A 27,938-nucleotide genomic window follows, 5' to 3' on the forward strand; every position below is an offset into this window, starting at 1 on the left:
ACTGAAAATCTGCAAGATGGTTCTGTGGCCATCTGAAACAGAACATTTCTCCTCAAATCTCTTTGACAGCTACATTCAGTGCTGCAGAAAACAGTGATGTTGTGCAACTGGTCCCATTGCATTGTTAGGGGTGCTTTCCATGTATTTGTTCTCTCTCTTCATCTTTCCTTTCACAACTCACAGCCCTGCTGCTCAGTTTAATACAACATCCATGGCTTTGCAGGTAGAAGAGGCAGCACAGTTTGGCTGGAGTTCAAATGAAAAGCCAAGTCCTACATTGCAAGACATAATGAAAATAAAATCTCTCCCCATCTCGTAGGCTGAATCTCACCTCTGGAAGCAGAGAGAAGAGGACACAACCTGCACGTTGTTGGACCATCTGCTGATAGACAAACCTAGAACAGATTTTCTAATTCTTGAGCCTGGATGGATGGATCCACATCTAGAGACATGAGACCACTGCTATAAAGGTTCAAGATTCAGGTGAGCACTTGTTCTTTTTAAAAAAATCAAACTACAAACAGTCAGCTCTCCGTAGCAGAGCCACTCCTGCTAGGTTTTTAAGGCTCTGTGACTCCAGCCACATCAAGAAGGGAACTGCAGAACCTTCTGTGTCCCTGCAGGGCAGAGCAGCCTCCACCAGCTGCTGTCACAGACAGCAGGAGTGTCACAGGAGCACCTGAAGAAGAGGTCTGGCCTCTGCAGCCTGTAGCATGCTGCCTCCAGGTGCTTGTGATTGATGTCTCATAGCCCTCCAGACAAAGCCTGTGGTGTGGATGGGGCTCTGCCCAGTCATATTCCTCAGAATCCATCATTCCTGTCAGGATGATGCCCATCCCAGGGACTTAGTGTATATTAAAATCAAACACAGGGCTTTGCTACTGTTCAAGGCATTGTAATGTGAGTGAAGATCAGCCCAGGGTACACATCCCCTCTGTGTTCAGTGCTGAACACAGCTCTCATCTTCTCTGAGTAACCTTTGAGCAAACTGTTGGTACATAGGCATGGAGCTCCTTGCAGGCTGGTTTACTCTGATTTACCCCTGCAGATGCCCCCTTTCTTGTGACACAGTTCCTGCTCTAGACCCATGCTTGCTGAATGCAGTTCTGTGTAGTGAATTTCATTTACCCTCTTTTTTAGTGTGGAAACAGATAAAATGCAGTCACAACCTAATAAATAATAAAGAGCTGGGGACTGGGATGACTGACAGAAAACAGGAACAGAAAATACAGGCTACAAGAGTAGATTTATGGAGAAATAATTGTACTTTGCAAAATGTACATTTAACTGAAATAAGAATTTATCTTTCTGTGAGTAGATTTGGGTATCTAGAAACAAATACCTGAATTCCAGTTCTGGCTGCACCATTGCTGACCATAAGCAGCAGAATTTCTTGTTGGTGCTTGCCAAGAGGTAGCAATTTGTTTTAGGCAAAAAAGCCCTATAACAGATTGGTTTGTCAGGCATCACGTGGGGTGATGTGAACGTTGTGATCCATGTGCTGTAAGAAAACAAAACATTTTCCTGTTCCTATCTGGGAAGGGTTGGATGTGCACAGCCTGGGGCAGCAGGGTGCTGGTGGCATTTGGATGAGAATGAGCTTGGCACTTGGAGGTTGTATCATCTCCTCCTGGACACCAAGGTCACATCTGTCTTGGAGCTGCTTTGTTAGATTGGTGTTTGTATTCCTGGAGCACCCAGACATTTTCAGGAACATTTTGCCCCTTTCACACTTCCACCTGTGCTCTGGGGTGGGAGCCCGTAGCCACGTGCAGGTGGATGGGGAAGGATTTTGGCATTCACAGACCATACAAGGCAGGTCCTGTGAATGCAGCAAAGGGGGAGCAGTTTCCAGAGAATCTGCAAAAATGGGTGTTGGCACCAGCATAACATTGTATAGAACAATAGTGATTTTGTACTGTGTTTCCAAGAGGGCTCAACCACAGCAGCCCTTGCCCCCTCTCCACAGGCTCTGAACATGACACTGGCTTTGCCTTCCTCCCAGCTCACTCTGCTCCTGGCTGCTCTTGGGAGCTGCAAGGAGAAACCCCCCCATGGAGCAGGTGAAGGCAGTGACTCCAGGAGGATTTAATGTCACCACTGGAGGGAAAACTGCTTCCTCAGGGCATCCCTTCCCCATCCACACCACCAGCCACCCTCAGGGGGATTACAGCCCACAGGAAGGTCTGGTGTTTGTCTTAAAAAACACGTTTAGGAAAAGCTAAATCAGGTGGTGAAAGACTGTAGGAAACCACATTCTTCTTGTTCTTTACCCCTCTTATCTTGACCTTTGGAAATGAGACCACTTCAAACCCAAGCTGGTGGCAGCCCTTGGGCAGGATCCAGCTTGCAGTGTTTCAGGCAGCAGGGCTGACCTCTCGCCGTGGAATTTCACCCAGTAATTTCTGCCAGAGAAAGAAATCCTCCGAGTGGGTTGTCTGGCTTCCGAAGTAAATTTAAGTGCCTGTGGCTTGACAAATAAACATTCTGAAAGCACTTAATGACTCACAACCTCGCCTAAGAATAGCTGAACTTTACAAGACCAAGATCCATAGAGGAGAAGCTGGCCCCTGACACTGCCCGAGCCTGGAGCTGCAGGACATGGTGGGAGCAGGGAAAGGGAGTGGCTGTGGCTTCACCCTCACTGCATTCCTGCCCTTCCCTCCTGGCGAGCTGCATCTTAGAGGCTTCTTCAACCACAGTGTGTGATAACCACCTGGGAGTTTTCCTCCACACATTCTGTTTTTAAAACAATTTATCATGTTTCATTTCTGCAAGAGTGCTCCCTGTTTATCCTGGTTGTTTGAAAATGCTGTTGGATTAAAGAGGGGTCAAAGAAGTTTTAGGCAGCTACATGTTAGACTAATAAGCATCTGACATTTCATAGAAGGGAGATTCTTTGTCTTCCAGTTATCAAGAACATAAAACCTCAGTGACTGAAAAGAGGAATGGGTTTTGACTCTGTTTGACCAAAAAGTGGGATTTTTTGAGCAGCTGTTGCTTTCTCTTCTGGGGCATGCTTGCAGAAGTTTGCTTCTTACCCCCCCTCCCCCCCCCCCACTTCATAGCACTTTAATGTAACCTCAGGGAAAACAGACCAAAACACAAGTTCAGCTGCATGTCTACAACCACAAGAGCTTCCTGTAGGTGCCCAGAGTTTCTGTTGCTAACGCTTGGTTGTTGTCACAAAAAGCTCAGGGGGATGGTAATGGTTTAACTGCACCATCCGAGGAGCAGCAGGAGAGGTGCTGTGCCCTGAAGGCCATGACTGGCCATTGAAGTTGCTCAGGAACAGAAGAAAATACCCTAAGAGTCATCTCCTGCCTCCACCTACCAGCAAGGCCAGGAAAAAAAGATATTCTGTTACCATGGTCCCAATCTTACAGGCCCTGCCAAAATAACCTGAGCCTGGGTGCTGTGAAGGGTGCTCTGCAGCAGCTGGACCCCAACCCTCAGAGAACTCCAAGGGCTGTGGGATCCCTGGTGCTAAGCCCAGGCATGACTCCACACCGTGCTGTGCCTTGGGGTGTCCATCCCAGTCACACACATTCCCACAGTGGGAATTCCCACGTATTCCCTTTGCCACCCAGGGCCTCAGAGCCCTCCCTCCACCCCCCGTTTTCAGCCTGGAGATGAAAGCCCAAGAGGTGTAAATTGCAGGTGGGACTTCAGGAGCCTGGAGTCTCTGCTCTGATTTACAGCACTTCCCACTTGGAGCTGAAAGTAATTCGGGTTTCTCCTGAAGGAAGAGAGGATCACATCCACTCTCACCCATCCTGGAAGATGCAGCTCACAGCCCAGATGGATGGAGGCTGTTGCCTTGCCTCTGTGTCTCAAAATCTTTGAAACCAAAAGCTTCACCTAAAGCTGTAAGTTTTATTGCAGGTCACTGATTTCTGCCTGTCCCCAGAGCCAGGGAAAGAACTGTCACCACAGCCACGTGCTGCAACAGTGACGGGCACACAGATCACATGGGGAGGTTCAACCCCCCCCAAACTCTTGAGTTTTCTTCACATTTTCCACGCAGTCACGCGAAGGTTGGAGGCAGCGACCTCAACGGGACCACACTGAAGGGCTGAGCCGCACAACAGCTGCTCCAAATCCAAATTCTGCAGCCCACGGCCCGGCGCCACAGATATTCCCCCCCCACCCCGCCTTGATGTGCATCTGTGCAAACAGGATGAGGGTGAAAAGTATAAACAAAGCATTGAAGAGACGGGGCCGGCCCGATACAATACCGCAGTCATCAGAAAAGGATAAAAAATATCTTTAAAAAATGTTAAATTTTTTTTTATGCCCCTCCTTTTGGCTCCCGGAGCCCATCGGAGGGGCGGGGATGGGCACGATCGTGCCCCGCCCCACCCCGCCCCGGAGGAGGCAGCGGGACCGCCGGTACCGGCGCCTTGTGCCCGCCGGGATCCGCCGCTCCCAGGTGAGGTCGCGCCGGGACGGGATCTCCGGGACTCGGGTGGAACCGAGGGGGAAACGCTGGTCTCCTCGCCCCGGTGTTGCTCCGGGGGTATTCGGGAGTTCTCGGAGGTGTTTGGGGTGCTCCTGGGGGTTGTGCTGGAGGAGACTCAGGGTGTAGGGGACTATAAAAGTGTGCAGGGATGCTCCGGAGTGTGCTCCGGGGGTCCTGAGGGGTGTCCGGGACCACTTGGAAGGGTGATTCTAGGGGTGCTCCGTAGTGTGCTCCGGAGGTGGTCTGGGGATATCTGGGACCACTCTGAAAGGTTTTACAGGGGTGCTCCACGGTGTGCTCTGGGGGTTCTCAGGGGTACCTGGGAACACACTCTGAGGGATGCTCCGGGGGTGCTTTGGGGTGTCTGGGAGCACTCGGGGGTGCTCAGGGGTGCCTGGACCCTCAAGGGGCTGCCCTGGGGCAGCAGCAGCAGTCCTGACTCTCCTGGGAGGGGAGGGTTTCCTAGAAGCACACCCCAGGGTGTGGGATGGAGGCCTTGCTATGTTAATTCCTTTTTAAAAAGTAGCAGAAATGGCTCTGCAATGGAGAGGCGGCTGTTTGCAGTGCGGGATGGGGGCACAGAGCCTGGCTGGGCAGCGGGGAGAGGGCAAGAAAGCTCTGAGCCCCGACAGGACCCGTGGTGTTCGCCGTGTGATGGTTGGGAAGAGCCCCCGGGCGATGTGGTGGGATCCCAGGGCAGCCAGAGCTGCATTTATCCTCCAAACCCAACCATAAATCCCTCCCCAGCTGTGAAGCTGTGGTTCAGACAAGCCCCAGCCCAGCAGCTTCCATGGCCGAGCAGGACCGCCAGCCTCCCGCCTCTCCCTGTTTCTTTTTGGCTTTGTCCGGACACAAACTCTTGGCTCCGTAATTAATTTCTGTCTCTAGCGAGGTTCGTGCTCTGGTTCCTTGACCCCCGTGTCCCGGGGGGGCTCGGCCGCGGGTCTGCTCGGGCTGCAGAGCGGGGCCAGGCTGGGCTGCGGGTTTCTGCATCCTGGGGGAGGCCAAGAGAGGGGCTGCTCCAGCAGAGCGTTTGGCAGGGAGCTGGGGAACGGGCAGTGCCTCTCCCTCACAGGCAGCTTCGCCTTTCCGCAGCAGCCACCGCTGCCGGGGTATTTCTGAGCAGCCCGGCTCAGCCGGGACCGGGCGTGACCCGTGTGAGCACTTTCGTCCGCTCCCCGCTATCAGTTTGTGATTTCTTGCAGGCCTAAGGCAAAGACTTGCCAGGCTCTGACTGGGCTCCGGGTGAAATCAGAGTGAGTGTGAACGGGGCGGACCCTCCTCCGAGATCCGTGTAGAGGAGGCTGGGTAGGCTGTGAGGAGATGGGTGGTGGCAGAAAGTGGGTTAAAGGATCTCAAATTCAAGTCCAAGTGAGTTCAGAATGGGAGCAGTTGGGTTCTGGATGCTCCAGGTGTGATGTTCACCATCCAGAGGTGGAAGCAGGACTGGGGTTATCTCCTTTTCCTCACAGCTCTGGGATGCAGCACCTCCAGGAAGGGTTTTCTCTATCCAGAGGCTAAACCAGAAATAAAATATTTAACCTCCGTGGCCGAAATGAAGGTAGTGAGGACACAAAAATGTTGCATGAGGGGAAGGAGAGCAACCACAGCAAAGGGCAGAGAGAAGGGTAAAAAATAATCAGTGTTTGCCTTCATACCTGTTTTGCAGCCAGTTTCCCAGTGTTGTGTCTGCTTGTTTTGGGATGGACTTAATGGAAAAAGCTGATCTCTTAAGTGATTTCTGAAATGGTAAAACAGAGGAGGGAGCCCATAAACTTGGATTTATTGTTGATTATTTATCACTTCATCTGTAATATTTCAAAAATTAATATGTGTGCCTGATGGCTGAGGAATCTGGGGTTGAGGAAGGATCAGTGAATGGATTTATTAAAATAATCCTGCAACTGGCAGATGAGATGGGGGAGAGCCTCTTGCTGCTGTGGGTGCTGTTGGTCTCTTGGTGCAGCTTCCAAGCCTCTTGTGAGTCAGAAAACCAGGGGCACATTCAGCTTCTTTCCAGAACATCTGGTTATGGAGAAGGTTTTATCTCCTAGGTGCAGAAATCTTGCCTCTTATGCAGTGCTGGGGCTGTCCCATTCCTGTAGGAGCCACCCCATTCAGGGTCACAAAGGCACCCTTTGTCCTCAGCTCACTGAAATATCCCCCCCAAAATATTTATTTGCCACTGAGCAAAAGTAGGACGTGGCTTCCCCTCGAGCAGCCTCCATGTCCCTTGGCGTGGGCGTGTTTCGGGAGGGAGAGGTTTGGTCTCAAAACATCCTTCACATCAGGAGTGGTTTGGAGGTTCTGCATGTCAGAGGAATACAAGCTCATTCAGAAGCTCATTGCTGGTTCAGGTCCCTCCCCTCGTGGTTTTTTACGGCTGCCAAATATTCTGGAAGTTGCATTTTTATCACCAAGTGTTACGCGTCAAGTCTTTTCAAGGAAAGCTTTGGGAGCAGCACCAGGGGTGAACTTGTTAGAGAAGAAAATAAATACCCCAGGGTATGACGGGGCTATGTGACTCTGCTTTGCTCTGGAGCACCAAAATACTGATTTTTGGTCAGTCATGCCCTGGCCCCAGCTCAGGAGTTGGTGAAATTCATGTGTCCAGCACTGTGCCTCAGAAAGCCTCAAGTGCTCTACATCCCAGGGTTTAAACAGTGCATAAAAAAGCAGTTGTTGTTATTATGATAATATACTGCCAAAATGGACAGTTTGGTGGCCAGAAATCAATATAAAATGGCCCTGTCTCTCTGTGGGGGACTGCAGTGGTTGCCCAGGAAAGAGGAGAAAAAAAGGCACGCAGAGAGTAGAGCTTTCCTAAAGATACCTGGAAGTCTCACTTCCAGTGGGAGAGGACCTGTGTTGATGGGGGGGCCTTTACTGGGGTGAGACAGGACAGATACCAGATCTCCAGTTGGCTTTCACAACCACCAGTGCACTTTTTTTGTGACTTAGGTGTTGTGTTTAGAGAGCCCTGTTAGTGTGTCGGGGTTGGTTTCTCCAATTGCACAAATCCTGGTGTTTCATCTCCCAGTAAGCACCAAAGGGACAGGACGTGGCACAGAACCCTTCCTTCCCTGGGCTTCCGTCTCATGTCTCAGCAAGCAGCCAAGCAAGATGAAGGTAGAAGAGCCTTTCCCAGCAAGCAGAAGCACTTTGGTCTGATGGTTCCTCTTCTCACCTAAAGGATGTTTCAGAAACACCCAAAGGATCCCATTTTCCTTATGAAATGGACACGTTTCCAGCCCAGCTTAGTCCAAAGCTCTGGCTGTTGGGGTGGGGTGATTGCAGGAACCCCAAGGATGCACCAAGCCAAGGACAACCTTCTTGTCATAAAGTTGCTACCAGCTTCTCTGATCACACTGAAGTTACTCAGTATTATGGCAGCCAAGCTCAGCCTGTTCTAAGGTCAAGGAGATGGAAAACAGCAGCTTGGAAGAGACACCAAAGGAGGGGCTTCCCTGGTATCCCCCCCAGACTTGTGGGATTGAGGCAAAAAAAGGGTAAACATTAGAAATTAGACACTTCAGCTTTTCTGCTGCCTTCTGACTGTGGAGCGCTTGCAGTTCATGGCTTCAGGTGGTTTTTCTGGTTGGCTGGCTCTGGGAAAGGAGACTTTAAGGGAAACCCCACAATTTTCAAGGCATGGGATAAAATAATGAGAATCAGTCCAGGCTTTTATAAGCCCATGGCTGGAATGAGCTGAAGGTCAGTTGGAGAGGAGGTTATCAGAGGAGGGATGACCGCGATCATTTTCCCCTCCGGCGAGCCATAAAAGAGGGTGAGAGTTTGGATATCTGATATCTCCAGGTCTCATCCTGACCCATCTCTAATGGAAATGCTGGCAGGAAGCTCATGACATTTATTAAACAGCAATAAGCAGCTTTAATAAAGTCAGGATCTGCACAACTTTATTACTGCCATTTGAAAAGATGCCTGAAATGGCTGTGGAAGTACTGCTGGCTGCTGAGGGTTGCACGCTCACCCTGAAAGCCATCATCTGCTTTATTAATTGGTGCTGGGTTAATGATTCAGATTTCTCAGGAGCCCACCAACCCCAGTGAGGCTCTGCACGCCTCCAGGATGTTTGCCATGTGAGCAGCTCCAGCTCCATCCAGCCCCTTCCGCTGCTCCACGTGTGGGATTTTGCAGAGAGGGTCATGGCCAGCTTGAACATCTCCTGAACTGCTTCCAGCTCTCCTCTCAAGAAGCTCTGGGCAGGCAGCAGCTGAGAGAACTTCATCTTGGGGTGCAGTGAAATGCTGGAGCCAGCGTTGCAGGGTACCTGTTGTCATAAGCCATGTGCCAAAGCCATCTGCTGACCCCAGGATGGAGGTTGAATTGGAAGCAGGCCCTGGCCCAGGTTGCCCACCCAGAGAAGTTGTGGCTGCCCCATCCCTGGAGGTGTCCAAGGCCAGGTTGGATGGGGCTTAGAGCAACCTGGGATGGTAGGAGGTGCCCCTTCCCATGTTGAGGTGTTGAGACCTGGCCATCTTCAAGGTCTCTTCTGTAGTGAAATGAGGAAACCAGCTTGCCTCAATACCTTTTATTGGCCCCCTAATCCTGCTCATGCGCAGTAGGGGCCCACCCTAATCAGGTACAGGTGGGCTTAACACAAGATCATGCCCACCACCTGGCAATTAGTGGCACCTGGTTGCCTCATTTCACTACACTCTTCCTGGAGCTCAGACACCATCTGGTCTCCCTACATTAATTTTGAGGGCTCAGCTTCTTTCTGCCCCCCAGCAGGCAGCCCAGTGTCTGTCCACACCTGCCACAGTCCCAGGTGCCATTTCTAAGGGATGCAGTGGGGTGATGGTTTCATGACACCCAAATCTCTTAGGAGGGTGGCTGATGGGCTCCCAGCATGCAGGTCTCTTCCACCCTGTTTGCTGTCACCTTGGAAAAACTTCCTGACAACTTCTTGCAGTGCAAACCAGGGCTTTAAACTGTTTTAAGTGTCTTATTTATTTATTTAATCCCACAAAGTTTTCAAGCTTCCTTTTTTCCTCCTCCTGGAAGGAAACTCCTTTCCATTCCTGTGCCAGCTGATCACCCCAGCAGGATGGTGATCCCACCTGTGTAGATGTCCCCAGCAGGCTGGAAATGGGTTATTTTTCTTCCTTTGCAATGAAAACAGGATTGAAAAATCAGTATAGCAAATATTCCCCCAGCGGCTGTATTTATTCCTGCTGCCCCCACTGGCAGTAGGAGCTTGGCTGGTTGTTGTGCAATGAGCAGAGGGCCGGGCTGCAGCAGGTTGGGGTGTAACCCTTTGGGTGCTGAGGGCCTCTGTGGGTCCATGGTGTGGAGGGGAGCAGGGTTCTGATGGGTAAAGCCCAAATCTGCCCTCCTGCAGCCATCCTGCCCGGGGTGGAGAGGGCAGGCAGGTGCTGTGCGAGCATCCAGGGTGGCAGTGGTGGCCCCTGTGGGGCCAGGCAGGGACTGGCAGGATAGATTTTGAGCCATTTCATGGCCTCCTGTTTCCTGTCATCCATGGGAGCAGCCTGGGAAGCAAAATCCCCCCCTGACAGCTGTGGTGTGGAATGTCAAGCAGCAGCTTCAGGCTCTCAGTCCTCATGCCTTGGGGACAATCTCGGGTCATGCCCAGGTAAAACCTTTCCCCTTTTCCCACCCTGCACTGGTCCTGTTGGGCAAACCTAGCAGAAGCCAGTCCTAGCTCCATCAAGCACCAGCCCATAAGTAATTAATTTGCATTATTTTGACTCCATCTATTCATAGCTCCTAATTACAAGCTTATTTAGAGGGACATAGACTTGAAGAAAGCTGGACACCTCGTGTGTGTAATTGCAGCAAGGAAACACTCAAAAGAAAAGCTTCCTGCTTTTTTTTTTTTTAATTATTTTTTATTTTATTTTTTCTTTTTTTATTTTTTTTTTTTAGTGGGAAAACAAAACAGTTCTTTTAGGCTTATTTAAAAATCTGAAATAAGGAAATTTATATTTTTTTTCCATCGTGCTGCTTTGTCAGGAGGACACAAGCACCAGAATACGTTCAGAAAAGACGCGCAAGCGTAACCAAACCGGCAGAATTTGACAGAAAAATAACCCAACGTGCTCTTAAGCTCATTTGGAACCCGGAGATCAGTTAATTGCTTGTGAAAGCAAAAAACCCTCAACACCGAGTCAGGGTCCAGCGTGGTGTGGGCTGCTGGAGCCGCGTGGGAAAGGCAGCATTTAGTGGGAAAGGCGGCATTTGAGCAGCTGCTGAAATGAGGGGGTTATTTTTCATTCCTCGGCTACAAAGTTAACCCATCTGTGCCCTGGGGAATGCTTGCAAGGGCAAACCCCGGCCCTTTCTGTTCTTTTCCAGACTTATTTTACTTCCTGCAAAGGCAAAGCTTTTCTGCTTCTCATCAAACTTAATCTGTTCAAGTTGTATTTCGTAGCTGCAGGAGTGAGGGGAGCCTGCGGGGCTGCCAGCAGCACCATCCTGCAGACAGTGGGTCACAAAACCTGGGTTTTTTCCTGCTAAAGTGAGTTGGTTGTGCAGCATGTTAAGTGATGGGGAAGGTGCTGGTGCTCCAAGTCCCAGGTCCTGGGGGGATGCCTCTTGGGATTTTCATTCCCAGCCTTGGAAGAGTTTAGCTGCGGGAAGCCCAGCAGTGACAGAACCCCTCTGCCTTTGCAGACAAGAAGTTAACACAAGTTCAGTGTAGAGACTGAGGGTGTTTTTTTCCTGGGGCAGCAACCTGGGATGTGGGGTAGGAACACCGGGGGGGGGCTCTGCCCATCACTGAGCCACTTGCCACAAACCCCCTGCCCAAAAATAACCCCCTGCCCAAAAATAACCCCCTGCCTGCAGCTCCAAGTTTGCATTCGCTACAAAGGGCGGGAGCATTTTAGTTGGGGAGTCTCATCAGCACCTCCGAGAGCCCATCCCACCTTGCAGCAGCCACGGCCCGGTGGGTCAGGCGTCCCCAGCCCCTGCCGTGGTCACGCACGGCCGCGTCCCCTCCATCCCCCCGCGTCCTGCTCAGCATCTCCCGGGTGGACGCGAGGCGAGGGGCCAGGGCGGTGGGAAGGGGGGGGGGGAGGGGGAAAGAGCCGAGGGGCTGCTGCTCGACGCCTGGGAACGGAGCTTCCGCAGGGTTAATTAGGAACCTTGAGACCTTCTGCAGCTCCTCAGCAAGATGCTGCTGCTGCTGCCTTTTAACCGCGGCAGCCGCTGGCGTTTCCTCGGGAGAGGCGCTCAGCAGCATCGCTAATGCCTTCAGCCCGGAGGTGCAGCATGCGGAGGGCGAGCTCGGGCTGCAGCCTGCAGCATCAGGTACAATAGGAACCCTCTCGTTAATAATTGACTGTCTTTTCAATAATCTTTGCTGATAAGGGAGGCAGCTCGCCGACAGCCCCAGCAGCGCTCGGCGTTACGGGTTTTATGGAAACGCGGTGAAAAGTAACTCCTTTTATTGGGTGGGCTTGAACTGTCCTCGCAAAGGTCATCTGAGGTGGGTGGGCTGCTTTATTAGAAAATGAATCCCTCTTCTGTGTGCCTCGTGTTAAACTTGTATTTGCTTTCCCAGCAAGGTCACTGCTCAGCTGACCTAACTTTTTAACAGCTGGATAAGGTACGTTTGCTTCTCTGAACCCTTCGCTGCTGGCTCTCAGCACAGGAAAATATGCTTTGGAGGGAGGCAAGAGCTTCTGCTCCCCCATGGCTTTGAAGGTGGGAGAATGAGAAGGTAACACACCTCAAGGTGCTTCTCAAGTGATAGTTTTTCCTTTCACCATGAAGTGCTAAAGCCGTTGCTGCAGTGCAGGAGAACACTGACAAGCAAGGCTCAAAAAAACGTTGAGTTGTAGCTAATGAGACTGTGCTAACGTGCTGCTCAGCAGGGATGAATTATCTGCTTATTTATAGGCACAGGGTTAAATGTTTCCAATTTATAATCACTAACAAGATGCTCTCAGAGAATGCAATTCAGATATATTTGTCTTTATAGTGGAGTTAATTTGTTCTTTAACTCTTCTGGGGTGTAATGCTGCTCTACTTTCTGCAGTCTGGGTGGGTGGGGGAAGGGGTGGGTGCTTGCTGGCAAGTGGGGCAGAGTAAAAGAGGGGTTAAATGTGCCTGTAAAGAGCCAATGTTTGAGACAGGACTAGTTAAAAAGACAGTACATTGTCTCTGCAAATGGGCTGCCCCAGGGGAATAAAACCACTTCGATCTGTGCTGTTGCCTTCTCACATAGTTGTCTTGTATATATTTATTCCTGTCTTGAGAAAAGCAATGTCATTTCATTCAAGGTAAAAAAAAAAAAAAAATCGGCCATGCTCTGCATGTTGCACCTACCTGGAGAGGACAATTAAGTATTCTTTGATTTTATCCAGTAGAGGAAAGCTCAACAAATATAAAACCCAACAGAGGGTCAGTGTAACAGGTATTAAGCAGGATGGATACCAAAAAGTACTGCCCAGCCCCAAACTGTGGGCTGGACCATGGGGATACAGTTATGCTGCTTCTGGTAGATCCCATTGGCTTTTCAGTCTCATTTTTACTGGGAACAGGCACTGGGCAACCCCTGTGGGGTCCAGGGAGCTGTGGTTTTGGCTCAAAGCCATCTGCCCCAAGCCTGAGCTTCCCCTGGGGAAGGGGAAGATGTCAGCAGGATGACAGGGTACATTCAGTGTCCTTTTATGAGGCAATTTTGAAGTAGATTGGTCAAAAAGAGAAAAATAGTAGTAGTATCAGTTTGGGCTGCAGAGTTGGGACCCAGCCAGCTCATTAATGAACCCATTGGATGTAATTATACAGATATTAAGAAGTGTCCTCTTTACTGGCTTTTCCCCCCACCCCTCTACATGAAGTATCTAGAAGAGCAAAGTGTAGCTGGTCAGACTGTAGCTGGGATCTGTAAATGCTCCATAATTGGAAAATGTAAAAAAAAAAACACATTTGAGAAATAAGTTAGCGTTCATTTTGGCACATGCTGTTTATTGGCAGGAGGAGACAGAAGAACTTACCCTTTGGAGGAGAAGGTGGGTAACTGGAGAGCACATGAGGAGGCCACAGGTCAGGGTGTTTCAGAAGCTGGTGCTGGTGAGCTGACTCTGTGCTGGGCAGACCTTGGTGTTGCCATCAGCCCCCTGAGCATCAAGGAGCTGCCAGCCCCAGAGGTGCTTTTGAGAGGTTTTGATGTTCTCCTTGGGTTAGCACTCTCCTGGCTTTCCATCAGGGCTCTACATTGGCAATAAACTTGTCTTTCTGAGTGAGAAAACTGATTGTTTCTGGAAAAGCTTTTGGTCTTTCAAAGTATCTGTCCAGTAGTAACAGCACAGCAGGATCTGGCTTGGTTTTCCTAGTGTTTTTTTGTTGAAGTTGAGACACATCATGTCAGTGCTTCTAGAAGGGAACAGCAGCAGCACCTCTGTACTTTAGATGTCCTAATCTACACTGCATATCCAGTTCCCTTGCCAGGTAAACTGCTGTGGGACCATCTCTGCCCAGGAACCAAATCAGGTGCTTGAAGGAAAATCCTAAACAGTCAACCTCTTCACCAAGAAACTCCCACTTTTTTCCCCATAGTAGGAATTAAAAGACAGATCTTCAGTCTCACTCTGAGCAATGTTGTCCTTCTCTTGAAAACCAGGAAGCCTCCAATTGTGGTGTCCAACTACCTCAACCTCCTTCTCTCTTCCCAGCCTCCTCCCTGTGTCTTGCTAAAGGGCATGGAGGAGAGAAGCTTCACCCATGAGCTTCTTCTTACATCCCAGGATGGTGTCACTCATGTCCACAGGATGGGAAAGAGCTGGAGGACAAGAGACCAGGCTGGATGTGAAGGTCAAGATGTAGGCTGTGCTAGATCTCCACTGATGGGAAAGCCATATGGTGAAGGTTCTTTTTAACAGGATGGACCTGCTCTGAAATAATGGGTTTCATTTGAACAAGATTTAACATAAATTTTAATGTACATTTGGAAAAAAAAAAAAAAGGTGACAAGTGACAAATTTCTCTATGAGGTTTATATCCCTTGCTGTTATATTATGTTGGCTGTATCACCTTACAGGAGCTGATGAAGAGAACCTGTGCCATCCATCTCAAACCCAGTAGGAATTCTCCTAAACATCTCTCCTTTCTCTTTTGCTGTCCAGACCATCTGTAATGCAGGGGATGTTTTATAAGAACCAACGACCTGGGATGTGTCTGTGAAGGAGCTATTGATTTAAGCAGCTTGAAAGTGCTGAGCAGGCACAGTTGGGTGGCAGAACAGGGGAACTAAGAGAGGGGTGGCCTGAGAAGGTGGAAAGCTTTAAGGAGAGCTTAAGTTCAAATGGTTGAGCTTCTTTTTAAACTGAAAGTATCTGTTTCTTTTATTTTTTCCTAGGGTGAAGCAACTCTTCTGCCCTAACTTCTCAGAGGATGTTTAACTGACGGCCCCACTAGACCACACCATGGAGAAGACAGATGGTATGGAGGCTATGAGATGTTTGTTTGCTCGCTTGTTTCTTGAAAAAAACAAAACAGAAATTTCCTTACCAGAAATACTGTAAATAACTGTTTTTCTATAGATAGGTACTAGGGCCAGGAGATGAAATCTGCATCGTTCATGTATTATGCAGACTTCCTAAGCCACAGCAAAAATGTGGTCACAGCTTCTGCCTGTCCTCTGTAGTGTGTGGGCAAGACAGATCTCCCCAGCTCCCACTGGCCAGGCTTTGCCTTTGTGCTGTGTTACCCTCCATGACATTTTCCTTCTTGTTGTTCCTCTGGTGAAGGCAGTGATGCTCTGCTCCTCCTCATCCTCAGAGCACAGCTGGTTTGCTCAGACCACCATAACCAGGGACATGGGTTAGTGCTGGGCTTTGCAGCATGCAAAGGGTTAGTGGTTGGACTTGTACTCTGCTTCTGTGAGACCCCTCCCTGCAGTGCTGTGTCCAGTTCTGGAGCCCCCAGCATAAGAAGGACAGGGAGCTGTTGGAGCAAGTCTGGATGAGCCATGAAAATGCTCAAGTGGCTGGAGCCAGGCTGAGAGAATTGGGGGTGTTCAGCCTGGAGAAGAGAAGTCTGCAGAGAGACCTTAGAACACCTTCCAGTGCCTGAAGGGGCGCCAGGAAAGCTGAGGAGGGACTTTTGACAAGGGCATGGAATGACAGTATGTGGAGGAATGGTTTCAAGGTGAAAGAGGGGAGATTTAGGGGAGGTATCAGGAAGAAACTAATGGCTGTGAAGTTGCTGAGCCCCTGGTTGCCCAGGTTACCCCCAGAAGCTGTGGCTGTCCCATCCCTGGCAGTGTTGAAGGTTGGTTGGGGCTTGGAGCACCCTGGGCTGGTGGGAGGGGTCCCTGACCATGGCAGGAAGTTGGAACTTGATCTTAAAAACCATTCTGAGATTCTGTGATTCTGTGACTTGGTGTTCTTAAAGGTCTTTCCCAACCCAAACCCTTCAATGATTCCATGATTTAAGGGACTTAAAGAAAACCGAGCAGTGATGCAGGGGTTTGACTATTTAGTCCCTTGAGGAAGAAATTTGGGGTGCTGTGAATTTTTGCAGGCTGGATTTGACTGTAAGTTGTGTTACACTGGGAGCCTGGGTGGGCAGACATTCTGTCATCCATTCTGTGGCAGTTGTTCTCTGTTTCAAGCCATTCAGATGGTCACCTTGGGAGGTGTTTTGCATGGATGCAGCCCTAGCAGTCTCTGCCTGGGCCCTGCCTCTGCTCACTGCTGTATTCCTGGTTTTCCAGGAATAATTAGTGACCTGGTGTTTGCTGGTAAAACGAGGCAATGATTTTCCTGCCTGGTGTGCATGGCACTACTTAAATGTTAAAATCAAACCAAAATCCTTTAAAAATTTGTCACAGGTTGGTTCCACTTTCTGGTTTTGAGCTCGATTGACTGCGTATCAGGCACTTTACACTTCCACAGACACATAGCTCTGCCTGCAAAGCCTGCTGTTTGCTTAATTGCCAATTAGAGCCATGATTTCAGCAAATTTTTGGCTTCCTCAGTTCAACAATTACCTGATTCACCTCCAGAAATCCAGATTGGACCTTTGCACGTGCTGCTGCATCTCTGTGCAGCTTCATAGCATTTCAGGTTGGGAGAGACCTCAAGGATCATCTGGTCCAACCTTTCTAATATTATTGTTTGACCAGGAACCTGCCTGAAGTGGAGATTAAAAATGGCAGTAACATATTTTTCCCTCCGCTCTAAACATATTTTTGATTCTTTTTATTTTTTATTTTTTTCCCCCCTCTTTTTGGGTTGTTTCAGCAGCCAGCCAGCCACCCAAACCTGAGGGGGAGAAGGAGCAGCCCCGCAGCCTCCCTTACTCCTTGGAGACCCCTTATGGCTTCCACTTGGACCTGGACTTCCTGAAGTACGTGGATGACATCGAGAAGGGGAACACCATCCGCAGGGTCCACATCCACCGCAGAGCCAAACAGCCCAAATTCAGCACTCTGCCCCGAAATTTCAGCCTGCCCGAGAACGGCTGCCGCGGCTGCACCTCTGCTCCCAGCAAGAGCTGGACGGCCACCTGCTCCTTCCCCCAGAGAAAGGGGTCCCTGGGGGTGGAAGATGCCCCTCGTCCCCTCCTGCCCCAGGAGCTGACCCTTCCCGATGAGCCCAGCTACCGCAGAAAAGCTCTTCTGGCGGAGACGCGGCGGCAGGCGGAGCTGGGGTGGCCGGAGGAGGAGCTGTGGGGGAGACCCCAGCTTCTGCGAGCCTCCAGCCTGCCCGAGGCCCTGCCTCCTGGCCAGCCCTCACCAGGGCACCCACAGCTGCCCTCACCCCTCCAGACACCTCCCCAGCCCTGCCAGCAACAGAGTGAAGGCACCTACCGCCTGGCGTCGTGTTCACCCGGCTCTGATGGTGTTGCCTTAATTCTCCCTCCCCAGGAGATGAGTGTGGAGCAAGATGTGTCCTCGGGGCAGAGGGAGCATGCAGGGGGAGGCACCCTGGGGGTGGTGCAGGTGCAGCCCCCGTGGCCCAGCCCACATCCTGCCACGCTGCAGGTGGTGATGGAGAGTGGAGGTGAGGAGTCTGATGGTGCTGAGGCCACCAGTTCTTCTGCCTTGGTCAGGGGTGACCCAGCATCACTGGGTGCTCTCCAGGTGGCAGAGAAGAGCACAAACCCTGGGGAAGAGGAGTTAAACGTGAATGAAATCACTTCGAAAGTGCTGAAGAAAGGTGAGGATGGGGTTGGAAAGGACAAGGAGAGCTGTGGTGCTCAGCCTCAGGACACAGGAGAGCCCAGCAGTGTCACTGCCCTGAGGCAGCAGGTTGCTGCTCTGGAGGAGCAGCTGAGGAAGAAGAAGGAAGAGCTGGAGCAGATCAAGGCAGTGCTGGAGCAGCAGGATAATGAGATCAAGGAGAAGGAGAAAAGCATTCAGTTACTGGCCAGCTCCAAAGCTCAACTGGAAAAGCAGCTGTGCCAGGAAAACACCAAGGAGGCCAAGGCACCATCCAGGCAGAGTGGGGAGGCTCTGCAGTGCTCTGATGCTGCTGTCAACACCGACCTCTTGCAGGTCACCGGGGCCAAGGAAGCCCACGATAAAGGTGTCAATGTAAATATCCCAATCCCCACCAAATCCATAGGATGCAGCGTCTGCAGAGCAGGCAACACTAATGCCCAGGCAGTGGTGCTGGGTGCTTGGAGAGATCAGGGACTGGCAGAAGCTTGTACTGGTGTCACTGGAGAAGGAGCTGGACATTTTGGTGAAGCTGAAGCCAAGCGTGACCTTCACGCACCGCCCTTCACCCAACTGGAGGTTGACGAGCACCTCAGCGATGACAATCAGAATCACAGGAATAACTACAATAGCCAGAGTCTTGCTGCTCACATGGTGACAACAGAAAGCTGTCGAGGAGCAAGAGTTGGCTCAAACACAGAAGAAAATGAAGAAGGCTTTGGTGAAGATAAACCTCAGGATGGGCTGGAAAAGGAAGGACCCCCTGGCCACGAGGATCTCCCTGCTGTTGACCCCATCGGCCAATACGTCAAAAAAATCCAGGAGCTTTTGCAGGAGCAGTGGCTGTGTTTGGAGCATGGCTACCCCGAGTTAGCCAGTGCCATTAAGCAGCCAGCCTCCAAGCTCAGCTCCATCCAGAACCAATTAGTTAATTCCCTAAACTCCTTGCTGTCTGCCTACTCCACGCACAGGCCCGCCGACGAGGAGAACTTGAACACACACTGTCAGCAGTTGGGTAAATAATGTCAGCCTGGGTTTCTCTTCCCCTTTATTCAAGTGTTGAGCAGGGGTGATGGAGCAGAGCTTGGTGATATAATTGGTAGCAGTCAGATAAGAAATGTCCCCCCTCCCAATGTATGAGAAAGGCAAAGCTCTGCACATCATGAACTATGTCATCTTAAAAAAAAAAAAGCAAACAAAATTATGTAGGAGCTGCCAAAGCTGTGGCTCAGTTTTCCACAGCTTCCCAAAGTGGCTCTTCCATCAAATAACTGTTTTTCTTAATTGGAGTGGACAGTTTGCAGTAATATGGGACTCAGCTGCTCAGCAGGGGTAAATCGGTGTGAAGGTCACCAGAACCAAACCCAATTCAACCAAAGGAGGAACTAGACTGGGAAAAGGCCTGTTCCCACTCACAGCCCTTTATCTCCAATCATTTTAGCTGATATGGAGAGTCCAGAAATTAAAGCTGCCTGTTCACCCAGTGAGACTGTTAACTGATTGAACCATTTAGCATATTTCTGTAGGATACTTCCAGTCCATCACTATTGAAAAAAAATGAGTAAAACCTACTTGTATTTGTAGAACATATATATAACTCCCAGTCACTTCCTTTATATTCCTAATTTCTGACCTGTATTTTAAAGGGGGCAGGGCAGGTTCAGGCTGTGGCCAGGGGCACCCAGAGATTGGCAAGGCATTAAAAAGAAAAAAAAAAATACTGTAAGATGCAGCAAGCTTCTTGCAGTTATGATTTGTGCTTTCTTGCTAGAGCTTGGGAGTAGCATGGCTTGGAGCAACCTGGTCTAGTGGGAGATGTCCCTTCCCATGGCAAGAGGGTGGAGAGTAGGTGATGTTGAAGGTCTTTTCTAACCCAAACCAGTCTATGATTCTGTGATAAGTATTGATAGTTATGGCACATCTGCTTAATTAATCTATTATTTTGTATTTTGCTAGAAACCTCTCCAACCACAAGTCTTAAATCTATCATGAAAAAGAAAGGTTGTGGTTTCCATGCAGGAGGCAATGGGACCAAAAAGAATCTGCAGTTTGTTGGGGTAAATGGTGGGTAAGCATCCATTCAGGAGATCAAACTGCCTTTTACCATCTGATGTCCTCTGTATCACTGAAGAAGTCATTCTTTTTATTCCTTCTTCTCCCCTCCAAACCTCTTGATTAAAGTTCCATTTGCAATGGAGCTGCTTTTCTCCCTTCTTTAATCCAGCCCTGGTAACCTGTAAGTAATCCTGTAGCAAAGATGTTTGTGTGTCCAGCACAGCAGGGGACACGCTGGAGGCTGTCACTCTCTGCACATCCATCTTAGGGAGCTTCATTCCAAACCCGGTTGGCTCTGTGGGAAGGTTCCCAAACTTTGGTGGGGTTTGGAGGAATCAGCATGGCCTGGGCCTGCATGCTGCCACTAACTGCCCTCCACACTCCCCTGCTGGCCAACAAAAGCTGTTTCAGGGACTGGGAAAGGACCAGTTCAGGCAATGAGGAATTGCTTCAGGCTGAAGGAGACACTGATTTTAGGTTGTGCTCCAACACCCTGTTCCTGGTGTGTCCAGCACCTAACACCTTTTGGCCTTGTGAGATAACTTGATACAACCTGTGCAGAGGATGCATCTCAGAGCAGCACCAGCACATCTTTACTGAGGGGTGTGTGTGCTGGCATGAGGAGGACAGGACACATTTCACTGTCCTTTTGTTGGGCAAACAGTTTGGATGATGCTTTCTGCTGACATTCATGACTCAGACTTCCCAGCTCTCAGGCTACTGCTGTTGGGTTCAGCAGGTGTTACTCTTGTGTACTCTTCTACTGAAATGGGGACAACTTGTAACAAGTAGGGGAATCTCAGCTACTTTGAGAAAAGTTTTGAGATCCCTCAGAGTGAAATATTCTGTCGCACAGAAGATGTTACTGTTTTTTTTTTTTTTAAATACTTTTGGACAAGCAGAAGAGAGGTCTCTCTCTAGCAGAGCTGCTCTAATGGTGGACTCGAGTCCGTGCTGGAGCTTTAAACAGTTTTTGTCTAGAGTTCTTCAAGGCTGTCAACATGTTGCTTGTCCCACCTTGCCACAGGTTCCCTACAGCTCCCCATCAGCATGCTGGCAGCAAGGTGCACACAGCCCTTGCCTGGCCACACTGGGCTTGTGCTATGGACATCCCTCCAAACCAGCCTACCTGAAGTAACCTTGCCTGCTGCTAATTAACTGCTTCCATCCTGCTCCTGCTGGCTTAAGAAACCAAAAAAAAAAAAAAAAAAAAAAAAAGACTAACCCCAAGTTTGGCTCTAACCTTCTAACTTGTGTATCACACCGGGCTTCATCCAAGGCCCATTGGAGTCAGTGGGTGTCTTCAATGAGCCTTGGTCAGGGCGTGTGGTTGCAGAGGAAGGAGTGAGTAACCTGTGGTGTCCTCAAATAGCTACGAGACGACGTCAAGTGAAGACACAAGTTGTGAGGAGAGCCCATCGGATGGGGACGGGGAGAGTGAGACGGAGAGAAGAGCTGATGATTTGGAGCCTAAGCAGGAAAAAGCTGGAGGTGGAAGCAAGGGCTCTTCCTCAGGGACCTCTTCACAGGAGAGATATGAAGATGACCCACAGGAGCCATCAGCAGTAGCAGCTCCTGGCACTCAGCACGAGGCTGACAGGTAAGCAGAGAACCAGGGAGGGGCTGTGCTTGCCATCACATTTTTGAGGCCAATGGGACGCAGGGCACTGTTGAGTTGCTCCCGTCAGTCTGTGGTCAGTGCTTCACCTGCTTGGTGGGCAGGCAGCTGCTGACCTCTGTAGTCATGGGAGAAGGATTTAAAGAGATGAATATTTTTCGAGTTACTACTGATTCTGCTGGGGATTGACTCAGGCCCTACACTTGACTGTGGGGAAGCCAAGTGAGTCACGTTGGGTTAGAGTTAGCTCATTTTTCCCCTCCCAAGTGAAGTTTCTAAGTTAACTTCTTTGTAGATTCAGGAATAAGATCATTGTTTTTTTCCACTTTAAGGATTCCTGTAAAAGATGAAGCTGACCACACAGACCTGGGACTGTGAACTTAAGTGCTTAACTTGATACCTAAAAATCTGTGTCAAGTCAGCGGGACAACTTGTGTCCTGAAAGTTAAGCCCTTAATTAAGTGTTTAATTCTGACCTAAACTGCACGTTCTCCTTCAAAACCTTCTGCACGTTCTGTCCTGTGATGGATTTACAGAAGTATTTTCCCTTTAGATGCAAACCCTCAGAAGATTTCCTTGCTGGCTGCCAGCTTCTCAGTGAGCACCTCTCAGAAATCCGGACCACGGGGGACAAGCATCTGGTACAGATACATTCCAGCCCTGTTTCAGACACTGTTCCCTCTCTCCGTTACGGGTCATGGATAAGATTGTCCTGATGGCTCACTGCAGGCTCTTCCCCACCATTCCATGGACAGCTTTGTGAGGAGGGGGGGGGGACACACGACGAGATGACCTTTGGGTCTGGTTTAGAATAGCCAAAAAAGAATGGAAAAGGGGAAGAAAAAAAAAAAAAAAAGATGAAGGCTTCCTCTGCTTACTCATTCAGCTTACCACAGGAAATTCCTTTCCCCCTTCAGCCCCAGCAGTAATCCCAAAACCACAGGCTAAATAACAGCTGGGGGATGCCAGAGCATGGGAAACAGTGGTGTGGGGTGAGGAGTGACTGGTTTGCAGGATGACTGCTCCAGGAGTAATGGTGTGACCTTGGTGTTTTCAGCGGCACGTCCTGAACACCATCTGCCAGGAATGGTTCCAGGTGTCCAGCCAGGAATCTTCCAGCCCAGAGGTGGTCGCAGTGTATCTCCAGGTTCTGGAAGCCATCCAGCCCCAGCTCCTGGCCATGGTGGTGAACCTGGCTGACAGGAATGGCAACACAGCTCTTCACTACAGCGTTTCCCACTCCAACTTCCCCGTGGCAAAGCTCCTGCTAGACACAGGTAGGACCGTGGTGTGCAGAGCCACATAATGGGTCCATCAGCACTCCCAGATGTGACAGTGAAGCTCTAGGGTCTTCCCAGGGAGTTCAGTCAGGAGCAAAAAGAGATGGGACAGAGGTGGGGCTGGGGACCAACTATAACCTACATGCAAGGGAGCCATCCAGTAGACAAGTAGGGGGCTGAGATCCATCCAGGAAGCAAATGTGGGACCAGTGTCTGTCCAAGAAACAAGGAGCCCAGATCCACCCAGGAGATTTGGTTGGGCTGAAGACCACCATCCTCCTCACAGCTCAGCCCTGGGCCCTTGGGTGTGGGTCCCACCTGAGGCTCCTCAGGGACATCAAGGCTCATTAGTGTCTTCTCAACCCTGATACATCTTGAGGGCTTTGAATCTGTCTCTGGGGATGGCTCAGAGTCTCTGTGGCCAAGAGGTATCTCTCATGGCCCAAATTTGGGTGGGAAGGGGTTCTTGTAGCAGCAGGATCAGACCCCTGAGAGCTTAACAAACCCCTCAGTGTCACAGAAGAGCTCTGTGTTAAACTACTGAACTTTCAGCTCATGTGGCAAAGAAAGGGAAAAAAAAAAAAAACCAACAACCCTCAGCTGAGCTTGGGGGTGGGGGAACTCAAGCACTCCAAGAGAATGAAGGCACTTTGGCCTTTTCTCATGGGCCAGACAATCTGGTAAATGTTCGGGAAATGGCAGATTATCATACACATCTATAACCCCATTGTTGTGCTGCAGCAGCTTGTCCCCTCCTGCTGCTGAGAGCCCCAGTCCCGGGGCAGGGCTGGACCCAAGGGACCTGAGCAGTTGGACACTGCTGGTTCCTCATGGTGGGGTTGAAAATAGGCTCTTTGAGGTGAGAAGTGAGTGAAACAGGACCAGGGCAGATTTACACCCTCCCCCCTCATTGGGTGGCCATCAGCTTTCTCTTTCTGCTGCTCCCTTGCTGCAGGAGTGGAAGTGAACAGCCCACAGCCCCACAACTGGGCTGTGTCCAGGGCATTAATTATCATCCCCCCTACTTTTTTTTGGTTATGGTTTTCAACGTTGAGTTGACCTCTGTAATTAATGATGTGTCACACCAAACACCCTTTGATGCTGTGCTAGCAAGACTGAATAGTTCACACAGATAAATCTCAACCAGTATAGTTATGGAAACTCCTGTTTCTGGGAATCATAGAATCCTGGAATAATTTGGGTTGGGAGGGACCTCTAAAGGTCCAGCTAGTGCAACTCCCCCCCCCTGCAGTGAGCAGGGACATCCTCATATAGATAGGTTTCTCAGAGCCTCCTCAAGCCTCACCTTGAATATCTCCAGGGATGAGGCCTCAGCCACCTCCCTGGGCAACGTCTTCCATTTTTCCACTGCCCTCGTGGTAAAGAACTTTTTCCTAAGATCCAGTCTAAATCTCCTCTTCTCTGATTTAAACCCATTGCCCCTCATCCCATCACTCCAGGCCCTTGCACACAGTCCCTCTCCAGCCTTCCTCTAGCCCCCTTCATATACTGGAAGGTCACTTTTAGGCCTCCCTGGAGCAACTGACTGAACACCCCCCCTGCTTTGTAACTCACTCTTTGCTTCCCATTCCCTCTGGCTGATTCTCCATGGCCCACCAGGCGTGTGCCACCTGGACCTGCAGAACCGGGCCGGTTACACGGCGGTGATGCTCACCCCGCTGGCGACCGCCGAGACGGGCGAGGACATGGAGGTGGTGATGAAGCTGCTGAAGGAGGGGGATGTCAACCTGCAAGCTGCCCAGGTGTGTCCCCACAGCCTGGCCCCAACGTGGGGTCACGGCATGGCCATGGGTAAAGGCATCTGTAAAGTGACTCCTCTTTATGACCATTGCTGTGATACTGTGGAATTACTGTGTCCCCAGAGAGATTTAGGGCTGGGAGGGGACAGACTGAGGGTTCATTATGCTGCATGTGCTGTATCAGGCTGAGCCCTCAGCAGTAGGCACTTAGAGTTCTGCTTCCCAAGAGTTACAAAAGCAACTTCAGCTAAATTGTAGCCTGGCCACCCACCAGCTCCCTGTGAAGAGAGCTGAGAGGTGAATAAAATGAAGGAGCAAAAAGAAGGCTGAAAATTTTGCAAAATAATTTATGTGAGCTAAAAATTTAAAAGTCTGAAGAAGTGATAGCAGAAGGAGCAGTGCAGGCTGGACCCTGGGGTACAGGATCCCCACTCAGAGGGCCCCAAGTTTTGGTCTCAGAGATGACAGTGCCCTCATCCAGTTTTTCTTCCAAACATCTGTAGAAGTTAATCCAGATTTATATTGAACTCCCCAGGAGGGTAAGGGTGAAAAGCAGCTGGGAGCTGGGCAGCTGCAAAGATCCTCAACATGACCACGGTGCAAGGGAGCAGATAACACTTTCAATACCTGCTGAAGAGCCCCATAGTTATTTAGTATATTAATAATTATATTAATAATCAGCAATAATAATATGAAATAATATGTGATAACAAGAATTATTGTTATATATGTACTATGTGATGATAAGAAGCAATCTTACCATGGAAGTGTCAAGGCCAGGTTGAATGGGGTTTGAGCAACCTGACCTAGGGGAAGGTGTCCTTGCTCATGGCAGGGGTTTGGAACAAGATGACCTTTAAGGTCCCTTCCAACCCAACCCAGTCTGGGATTCCATGACAACACACCTGCTATGATCTGTAAGCAATGATAATGTTCATTTTTACTGTTACATCTCACAACCTGACTGAGCAGGACTGTAGAGTCCGGCAGGCAGGGAGTGTTCAGCCTTTCCCTGTGTGCTTGCAGGGAGGACAGACTGCCCTGATGCTGGGGGTCAGCCACGAGAGGGATGACATGGTGAGAGCACTCCTGTCCTGCCAGGCTGATGTCAACCTGCAGGACGAGGAGGGGACAACAGCCCTGATGGTGGCCTGCAGGCAGGGCAACGCCGACATCGTCCGGCTCCTCCTGGCCCAGCCTGGCTGCCAGGTGACACTGACAGACAAGGTGAGGCTCCAGCATAACCACAGGTAGGGAAAGCTTATGGGGGGATCATGGTTTAGAGGCAGCAGGCTCTGAGTGGTGATTTTTAAGTGGAGAAGTAGAATTTTGGTCCACTTTCGAATCAGGGGACTTCTGGGTTTGGTGCTTGTTGCACAGTGGATGGGTTGGCCATGGCATCCCAGCCATAGTCTAGGCAGGAGCACCAGAAATAAGAGCCCAACCTGGTGTAAACTTTAAAAAAAAAAAAAAATTAAATCCTAGGCAGGTGGATTCAGCAAAGCTTTGGCTCCAAGAATTAGCAGCAATGGTTGACTCTCCCCTGAGAATGGACACCCCTCTGGAGAGATGTGTGGGACAGGCTGGAGGAAATCTCCTGCATGGGCTTGTGGCAATGGGCCATGTGGCTGCATTTATAGTTACTTGGTTATGCTAATGACAACTATTTTCTAATCAAACTACAGTTTTATCTAAGACATGGGATGGAAGAGGCATGGCTGAATGATTTTTGGGTGGTTGAGGTTAGGCCCACGGGGAGGTTCTGGGGGTAAAGAGTTGGTTGTGAAGCTGCCCTGGGCACCTGCTCACTGGAGAGCTGAGCAGAACTCATCAGTGGGTTGTGAAAAGCAGTGATGGGGCCAAGGATGGAGCTGGGGGTGGCCGGGTGAGACGCAGGGGGCTGGGTGGTGACATCTTTGCCTCCACAGGGTGGGAACTCAGCCCTGTCACTGGCCCACGGGGACATCGCAGCTCTCCTACAAGCCCACACTGAGCAGAGCCCATCCCTCTCCACCTGAACCTGTGAGGAGAAGACACCAGGATGGGGAGAAGGCAACAAACAGCTCCTCCTTGTAACTGCCCCACTGTGGCCAGGGCCAGCATCACAGCTTTCCATCCATCCGGGGCGAGGAACTTGTCATTACCTGCATATCTTCCCTCTGTATAATTAAGCCCTCATTAAGCCTGCTCACCCCTTCCCTCCCCAAGCCATGCACATTGCCACGGATGACACCACCAAACTCTCACCAAGCTCTCACCAAGCTCTCCTGTGCACTTCTCTTGCTATGGATCTGGCAGGCGAGCGACCGAAATGGAGGAGAAAAGCACATTAGCAAAGCAGTACTCAGCCTTTTGTAACCTTAGGTTATGGTTGTCCTTTTAATCAACTGCTTAACTTGCAGCTCATTTAACTTCTAAGTTGGTCTCCTAATATTTATGATGAGCTCTCCCTTACGCAGTGGCAGGCAGGGATTATTCAGCCCCATGTGACAACAGACACGAGCTGGATGGATTATGTCAAGTATGGAATCCTATCCATGTTTGCTCCTGTGGGCCTGATGCAAGAATTAAAAATTAATGCTCTAGGAAAATATTTGAGGATACCAGACCCAAACACACAGACATTGTTTTGCCTCTCTCCGGAATTACCAGATGGCTCTCATTTTTTTTTTTTTTTTTAATTAAGTTTGAGCTATTGGGGAGGCGTTGCCCATGGCCACGCATCCCGTGCTCAGGCACATGAGGGTGGATCCACTTATACCAAGAAGATCACAAGAGATTCCTATCCCAGGATGTTTTTAATGTTGTCCAAGAGCTTCATGGAGCAACTTTGCCAGCAGAAACCTTATGGGCAAGCACCTCCTCTCTGCTTTCCTCGTGCTCAACTTCCAGCTGCCCAAAGTACTCCCACATAAAGCTGTGCTGTGGTTTAGCTGCTGGAGTCAGTGGGTGCCAGGGCCTCCCCCAAAATGGAGCATCCACAGGGTGGGTCCAGCATCACTTCAGATCATCACAGGGCAGGTTGTTTCCTTTCCCAAGTTCCTCTGCTGCTGGCAAAGAGGGAGGGAGAGCTCAGAGCCCACTTTTCTGAACATCTTTGCATTGCCACCAAGTCCCTGTGTCCCAAGAAATGCTGTTTTCATGGGGCTGTGCTCCATCACAACCTGGCTGATGCTCTCCATAGGCTTTTGTGGGCCTGGATGCCAGCACCTGTGGAGCTGGTGGAACCACATCACAGCTCCAGATCTCCCTGCTGACACACAAAGCCAATCTCCCTGGTGAGCTCATTGCTTTTCTCTTTTTGTTCCTAAAAGCAGAAGTTCATCCTGGACTCCTTTGGTTGCTTGTCAGTCAGTTCACATCCTGATGAGGTCTCTCCTGAGCTGCCTTTTCCCCTTCCCTTGTATTACAAAGCCCTTGCTCATTTTCTGCCTTGCAGGGAGAAGAGGGCAGCTCCTTCCTTCTGCTCCCTTTTCTTTCTTCATGTTTTCAGTGAGACACATTCACCATCTCAGAGGTCTAGCTGCCTCTTTTTTTTTTTTTTTTTTAACTCAAAATGCAGTTCCTTCCTTTATGTATAAATAAACTCCAGTTAAACCATTCCCTG

The 27,938-nt window shown here is 50.0% G+C and overlaps 1 protein-coding gene across 11 annotated transcripts; it reads left to right on the plus strand.

Moving 5' to 3' along the window:
* The first annotated feature begins 353 nt into the window (after window positions 1-353).
* On the plus strand, window positions 354-27,932 carry KANK4 (KN motif and ankyrin repeat domains 4). Of its 11 annotated transcripts, none has more exons than XM_071749964.1 (10): window positions 354-483; window positions 14,811-14,893; window positions 16,699-18,633; window positions 19,575-19,686; window positions 21,046-21,273; window positions 21,845-21,932; window positions 22,349-22,568; window positions 24,192-24,334; window positions 25,358-25,558; window positions 26,260-27,932. In XM_071749964.1, exons 2-10 carry the CDS (start codon window positions 14,878-14,880, stop codon window positions 26,347-26,349), a joined length of 3,033 nt encoding a protein of 1,010 aa, XP_071606065.1. In that variant the 5' UTR covers window positions 354-483; window positions 14,811-14,877; the 3' UTR covers window positions 26,350-27,932. The 11 variants fall into 11 exon arrangements, with proteins under 11 accessions (XP_071606065.1, XP_071606064.1, XP_071606072.1 ...); XM_071749963.1 differs by lacking the exon at window positions 354-483 and adding an exon at window positions 4,352-4,432; XM_071749971.1 differs by lacking the exon at window positions 354-483 and adding an exon at window positions 4,352-4,432 and having other exon boundaries at window positions 16,702-18,633.
* Window positions 27,933-27,938: the final 6 nt, after the last annotated feature.

Source organism: Heliangelus exortis, chromosome 8 (assembly GCF_036169615.1).
Source record: "Heliangelus exortis chromosome 8, bHelExo1.hap1, whole genome shotgun sequence".
NCBI lineage: Eukaryota > Metazoa > Chordata > Aves > Apodiformes > Trochilidae > Heliangelus > Heliangelus exortis.

Bases quoted from the DNA above. Each gene is read 5' to 3' on its own strand.
- KANK4 (XM_071749964.1), top strand. The intron at 22,569-24,191 runs GTAGGACCGTGG...ATGGCCCACCAG, and splicing joins AAAGCTCCTGCTAGACACAG to GCGTGTGCCACCTGGACCTG. The intron at 24,335-25,357 runs GTGTGTCCCCAC...GTGTGCTTGCAG, and splicing joins TCAACCTGCAAGCTGCCCAG to GGAGGACAGACTGCCCTGAT.